This window comes from Molothrus aeneus, chromosome 19 (genome assembly GCF_037042795.1).
Source record: "Molothrus aeneus isolate 106 chromosome 19, BPBGC_Maene_1.0, whole genome shotgun sequence".
NCBI lineage: Eukaryota > Metazoa > Chordata > Aves > Passeriformes > Icteridae > Molothrus > Molothrus aeneus.
The window spans coordinates 8371047-8378198 of NC_089664.1; the positions used below are offsets into that span (position 1 = coordinate 8371047).

Genomic DNA, 7152 nt, shown 5'->3' on the forward strand with positions numbered 1-7152 from the left:
GGTGTGTTTGGTTTGTGGTGAGCAGGGGGATTGAGGGATGAGCACGGGGCAGGGCTGGTACCTCTCCTCTTCCAGAAAGCTTTATTAAACTGCATTTCTGGAGCAAATCCAGACCCTGGACTCTGGATTGCAGAAGAGCTGTTCCTGGCACCAGGAGAGCTGCCTTGGGCATCATGGCCAGCAGCTCTTTTGGATGATTCTCTTGGTGGGGTGAGCTCTGGCTTTGCACATTGTGCAGGATCTGCAGCCTGGCACACACAGAGGGTGGCACAGGGACAGCACCAGTCCACAGCAGCTCCCCAGGGCTCTGCCTCAATGCTCAGTGGGGTTTGAGGGAGTGTTTGAAGCCCAGAAGCTGCACCAGAAACTCTGGATTTTAATCTCTCTCTGGCTTTGAGTGACCTTGGGCTGGGAACCTTCTTGTGTGATGCTCACACCCGTCCTTGGTGACCTGAGAGGTTCTGCACACTCAGGGATGTCCTGGGAGCTGAGCCTGGGCCCTGCTGCCCCCCCTGCATCCCTCAGAGGTGCAGGGCAGTGGTGGCACCATCCCAGGTGCCTCAGGAGGGTGAACCCCTGGGCTGGGGCTGCACAAGAGCTCCCCAAAGTTCTCCCAAACTCTGGGCGTCCTGCTGGCCCTGTGACACAATGTGCTCACCAGCTGGGGCTGCAGACAAGTTCTCCCTGTGGCTGAGCCACGTCTGGGACCTTACCCTGCTCCATGCTGTGGGATTTGAGGAATTCCCACCTTTTCAGGTGCTCCAAATCCCCACCCAGCAGCAGCTCGGGAGCACCCTGGAAACACCAAAAGGGAATTTTTCTGCACAGAGAAGCATTCCTAGGAAAAACCCAGCCCTGCTCCCCCTGTGCAGCCCCTGCTGCTCCACAGGGAGGGCTGGGGCCTACGTGACACCCAGCAGCCTCAGGCAATCAGGAATCAGGGCTCTTTTCTCCCCTCCCAGCCCTGGCACATTGTGCTCTGGGCTGGTTATCTCACAGTTAAACATATCCGAGGGCTGGAGCCATCATCTGGTTTGGTTTAAAGTGAAACTTCCTGAATGGGATGGTAGGACTGATTTGTTTTTCCTGGCTCTGCTCCCACTGTTCTCGCCAGCTCAGCAGAAAAAAAAATTAAAAAAAAAAATAGGGAGAGGGAATTGTGCATGCATGTAGAATATCTGTGTGCTTGTGCATGTCTCTGTGTGTGTTTTATGCAGGGTCCCATTCTCCCTTTGCTGCTGTTCAAGCCCTGATTTTGCAGCAGGAAAAGCAGATGACCCTGCTGTGGCCATTCAAGGGTTTTTTCCCTGGGTTGGGAGCACTCACACAAGGAGGTGACATCCAGTGGCACCTGGGCTGCTCCAAGGCACTCTTGCAGGAGCTGGTGGCTTTCTCCTGGCTCCACAGCTTCTCGTCACCCTGTGAGCCCAGCAGCCTGCAGCTTTTCCCTGGTGAGGATGGCTGTGGATGGCTCACTGCCATCCTGGCTGGGTCCTCCCCAGCCCTCCTGCCTGCTGTGACCTGGAACCATCTGCTCAGGCAGGGCAGGGGGTGGGGAAAGGGTTTTTGTTTGCCCTCCTCAAAGCCCTGGGATGCTTACAGAAGGTTTAACAAGATACTAATGAAAAACCCGTGACTCTCTCCTCAGAGTCCGACACAGCCTGACCATGATCGGTCATAAAGTCAAAATAATTCATATAAAACCAATAAAACAATGACCAGTTGGTAAACAATGTCCAAAACAAACAAAAAAAAAACCAAAAACACAAAAGAAGCAAATGAAATAATATTGTTTTCCTTTTTCTCTGAGGCTTCTCAGCTTCCCAAGAGAAGAAATCCTGGCGAAGGGATTTTTCCAAAAAATATAACAGTGACAGGGGATGTGTTGGGAGGGATGAAAGTTTTGACAAGACTCACAGATATGTATGTTTAGCAGAAAGATTTTTGAATGTAGAATATGAAGAAGGAATAGAGATGGAAGCAAGTTTTGATATAGAAGAAAAGAATTGCTGAGCCAGTCTCACTGGATAACCAAGGAGGCAAAGGGTGTGTTAGTTAGAAGGGGTTTGTATGGCTTAGAGCAAAGGATAAACCCACCCCAAACAAGAAGATGTTTTTACCAAGCAGAAAGACAGCGCAGGCAAACAAGGCAGCAAATGTGGCAAGTAGAAAAAAGGTCTCAGAATTTTCCACTGCAAGAAAACTGAAAAACAACTTCTAGCTTAAAGTGTAATGTACTGACTTTTAGTGATTGGAGAACAGTAACATGAATATGGCAATTATAGCAGTTATGATAGGCTATAGATAAAAAATAAGGTGTAGATTGGTTATTCTGTATTAAGATTCTCAGCAAAGAAAAGTCTATAATGCATTGTAACCAAAAGAAAAGTCTATAATGCATTGTAACCCAAACTCAGGGTCTCCAGGCCTGCCTGCAGCTGGAGCTGGCAGCTGTGGGCACAGCTCTGTCACCCACGACCCTGGGCTGCTGTAACTCATGGATACAACAGACTGCATTTTGGAGAGCCCCTGGAGCCCCCCATCCCCCATTCAGGCTCTTACAGTGGCGCCCAACGTGGGGTGCCATTAGGAAGAGCCTGAATGAGGGACACGGGTCTCCTGGAGTCGACAGCTGTAGGCACAACTCTGTCACCCACAACCCTGGACTGCTGTAACTCATGGATACAACAAACTCCATTTTGGAGAGCTGCCTGGAGTCCCACGTCCCTCATTCAGGTTCTTACAGTGGTGCCCAACGTGGGGCACCATTAGTAAGAGCCTGAATGAGGGACACGGGTCTCCAGCCTGCCTGCAGCTGGAGCTGGCAGCTGTAGGCACAGCTCTGTCACCCACAACCCTGGACTGCTGCAACTCATGGATACAACAAACTGCATTTTAGAGAGCTGCCTGGAGTCCCCCATCCGTCATTCAGGCTCTTACAGGGATGCCTGACTGTGCCGTGTCTCCCTTCCCCCAGGTTTGCCAAGCTCCTGCTCCGCCTCCCAGCCCTGCGATCCATCGGCCTGAAATGCCTGGAGCACCTCTTCTTCTTCAAGCTAATAGGGGACACGCCCATCGACACCTTCCTGATGGAAATGCTGGAAGCGCCGCACCAAATGACTTAGAGAACTCTGCTGGGTCAGTCCCTCGCCCGGCCGGGCTCCCTGGGGGCCCTTCCTCTGCTTTCCTCGGCCCCAGCCCGTCCCTCCCTGCTGCCCCCAGGGCCACAGGCACCGTCTGCTCCGGGGCGCCCCCGGCCTCCTCCTCCCTGTCTGTTCGCTGTCACTGCTGCGTCTCCAGACCTGCTCGCTGGTTCCCCGTGCTACTTGTAGAGAGGAGTGGGAGCGGAGAGAGCTTTGCCAACCCCTGCCCCTCCCCAGCCGTGCCATGAGGTTTGGGATGAGCCACCGCGGGGCTGGTGTCACCCCCAGCCCTGCCCTGGGGACAAGGACGGTGCCAGCCCTCGGGGGGCAGTGGGGTTTGGACGAGCCCGAGGGGAGTGGTTGGACTCTGCCAGATTTGCAGCTGGGCTATTTTCAGAGGATGGAGTTTTTGGAAAAAAAAAAAAAAAGAAAAAAAGAGAAGAAGAAGAAGACAAAAAAAAAAAAAAAAAAGAAAAAATTTCTATTTTTGGTTTCTAACTATTCTTAGTAGTCTCGGTAGTTACTTTGCGGAGGGAGAGGCCGTGCCCCCTGAATGAGTCACCCCTGGCTGCACAGAGCCTTCTCCTTCCACTTCAGAGCAGAGCATTTGGGATTGAGCTGAATCCCCCCCAAAACATGGGGGCTGTGGCACAGGAAATGCCCTTTGGCCACCCCGGAGGGCACCTGGGCATCGCTGCCCACCCCAAAGGTGTGGACATGGGCCAGCTGCAGCACTTGCTTTAAGGCTGCCAGGGAGTCCCCATGGCCCTTCCCCAGCTCCTGGGGGCTTGCTGGGACCCCTGGCCTCAGCACAGCATCCCAGTACATCCCAGTGCTGCCCCAGTACATCCCAGTGCTGCCCCAGTACCTCCCAGTGCTGCCCCAGCATCCCACCGTGACCCCATTCTGCAGTTTTGGGGTTTCGGCTCACCCAGGAGGCTGCTCCTGTTCCTTCAGCCCTGCCAAACATTGCGAAGCAACAATTAGTGGGAGGGCTTGGCCAGGCTGGTTAATTGCAGCTGTTAATTGGTGGTGAAGCAAGAACAGGGCTCCCCCTCCCCTGGATCTCCCCCGTGAGGGTGGGAGGGCCTGGCTGGGTGGGGGATGTGGCAGCAGCATCATCCCTGTCCCCTCCGGGATTCCGAGAGCACCAAAAGCACCTTGGCTTTTGCACAACCCTTTCCTTGAGTCTTGGTGACAGGATTTTGGGGTTAGGGACAGGAATGTGCCCATGCCCCAGGGGATGGGATTCCCCCAGGAGTGTGTGGCCAGCGAGGGAACCATCCCCCTTCACCTCCCTCCTCATCTCCTGTGCCCCACCAAAAACACAAGCTGGATTAAAAACAAAGCAGAGGGGATGATGAGGGATGTTGAGAAGGGTTTTCCACCCTTGGCAGGATGGACACACTGTACCTGTGGCCAAGGGCTTCCCCACCACTTCCATGTGCTCTGTGCTTTAAAAAGCAAAGGATGAGGTCCCAAAAATCCTCTTCTTGTTCCCCATGGTTTGCAGCTGGTTGAAAACTCCTTTGTTCCTGGAGGGGGATGGAGCAGCAGCCACCACCTCACTCCCACCTCTGTTTTGGAGGGGACACCGTTGCCACCTGCCTGTTGCCATCCCAGCTGGCAGCTGGAGTGCCCAGCTCCATCCCCTGCAGCTCCAAAATAAAAAAAAACCACTCAGGATTTAGGATTTCAGGTGGCAGCTCCCCCTGGGGCTGGCCCGAAGTGGCGAATCGGCAGAGGCAGGCAGAGCCTTGGCTCTGTTTCCCCAGCAGCCTGCAAGCCACTGAAAATATTATTAAACAGCTTCACCCTGCAAGAATTTGCCAAGAAAACGAGGCAGGAGAAACGAAATCTGGCGAGGGTGCCAGGAAACACGAGCAGGCTGTTCCCTGCCAGCGCCAGGCTGGCGCAGCCCCAGGAGCGTGCAGGGAGGTGGCAGAGCCCCCAGCCCCGAGTCCACCCACTCCCTGGGCAGCCCCCAGGCCCCGGCAGAAAGGAGCCTGGGGCTTGCTGGGCACGGAGGAAAAGCTTTGGGGAAGTTGGTGGATGTTGCACTAGGATAAACCCGCTGATCTCCGGTGGGTTGAGCCGCTTTCTTTCCTGGGGGGTGGCTGGGGAGGGGCTCTTGGGTGCTGTGGAGGCACAGTGGGAGCTGCCCTCCCATCCCATCCCATCCTATCCCATCCCAATCCCATCCCATCCCAATCCCATCCCAATCCCATCCCATCCCATCCCATCCCACTCATCTCATTTCATCTCACCCCATCCTGTCCCATCTCGTTTCATCCCGTCCCTTTCCATTCTGTCACGTTCCATCATCTTCCATCCTGTTTTTTCCCATCTGTCCCCATCCCATTCCATCCCATCCCACCCTGTCCTATTTCATCCCATCCCATCTCATGTCATCCAGTCTTCATCCCATCCCATCCCATCCCATCCCATCCCATCCCATCCCATCCCATCCCATCCCATCCCATCCCCATTAGCATCTGACCTTACAAAGCCAAGGGGGAGGCTCTGCAGGCCCCAAGCTCCAGGTCAGGCTCATCCCCGTGCCTCAGTTTCCCTGCTGGAGCAGCACAGCCCCAATCCATGCCCATGGTGGAGGGGATTTTGGGAAAGGCTCAGCCTTGTCCTGGGGATTTCACTTCTCAGCTGGTGAAAGGGAGTTGGGATTCCCTGAGCCCCCAAAGCCCAGCCCAGCCCCTCCATCCTCATCCAGCCCTTCCCATGGGAAGGAGAAGCTTTTGTGTGTTGGGAACAGCCAGAGCAGCCTTAAAGCAATGAGCTTTGCATGAGTTTGAGCCTTTCCTTTGTATTCTTTTCACTTTGGGCTTGTATTTGTTGTTGTTGATGTCCTCATCACGATAAGGCTGAGTGTGGGGAGGTGAGGGTGGCTGAAGGAAAACAAAAGGCACATTATTCCCTGGAGAGGCAGGACGTGGATTTCACCGGCTCTCAGTACTCTTGCAAAAATCTGCTTCCACTCGGGTGATCTGTTTGTAATGCTTATTTTAATTCCTTTTTGTTGGTGGGACAATCTTTAATTTTCTAAAGATAGCACAAACATCAGCCTTTCAGCCAGCTGCTGCACCCCTTGCTGCATGTTGCACCCACCCCATACCCAGTCCAGCACATCCCAATCCCCCCCATGGCAGTGCTCACCTTCCCTTGGCACTGCAGCTGCCCAGGAGTGGCCCTGGGGCTGTCGAGGAGGGGTGGGAAACGCTGAGCCCTGGCCCTGGTGACCCCTCCACACAATGGGGACAGCCCTGGCCTGGCCTGCTGACCCCAAAGCTGGGCTGGGGAGCTGACCCCAAAGCCAGGCTGGGGAGCTGACCCCAAAGCCAGGCTGGGGAGCTGACCCCAAAGCCAGGCTGGGGAGCTGACCCCAAAGCCAGGCTGGGCTGCTGATTCCAAAAGCAGGCTGGGGAGCTGGCCCTAAAACCAGGCTGGGCTGCTGACCTCAAAAGCAGACTGGGAGCTGTGCTGACCCCAAAATCAGGCTGGGGAGCTGATCCCAAAGCCAGGCTGGGAGCTGTCCCCAACACTGCAGAATGGGAGCTGTGCTGTCCCCAAAGCCAGGCTGGTGGCTGTCCCCAAAGCCAGGCTGGTGGCTGTGCTGTCCCCATCGCTGTGGGCTGGCTGGGTGGGTGTCTGTGTGTCCGTGTATGTACTGTAGATATCGACACTGTATAATACCCCACTCACATATACACTTAGAGAACTGTAGCAATTACAGACTTTTCCTGGCTTTTTGTGGTTTAAGTCAATTTTTTTTCTTTTTTTTTCTTTTTTTTTTTTTTTTTTTTGTTGTTGTTGTTGTTGTTTTTTTCCTTCTCCTCGCTTTTTATTTTGGGGTTTTTTTTTTTCCATGTTTTGCTTCCATTGTATCTGAATCCCTTTCCGAATTGGCAGATGCCAAATCTGGATTTTTATTCCTCGAGACAAAGGAACTGCATCTATTTTAAGATGCCTTTTTGTTTTGTTTTTCTTCTTTTTG

General features: G+C 53.8%; 1 protein-coding gene across 1 annotated transcript in view; it reads left to right on the top strand.

Moving 5' to 3' along the window:
* Positions 1 to 4822, top strand: part of RXRA (retinoid X receptor alpha) — a 105907-nt gene extending 101085 nt beyond the window's left edge. Inside the window, exon 10 of the mRNA XM_066562823.1 lies at positions 2978 to 4822. Coding sequence (XP_066418920.1) covers positions 2978 to 3125 — 148 coding nt within the window. The 3' untranslated portion in view covers positions 3126 to 4822. The remainder of the gene's footprint in view (positions 1 to 2977) is intronic.
* Positions 4823 to 7152: the final 2330 nt, after the last annotated feature.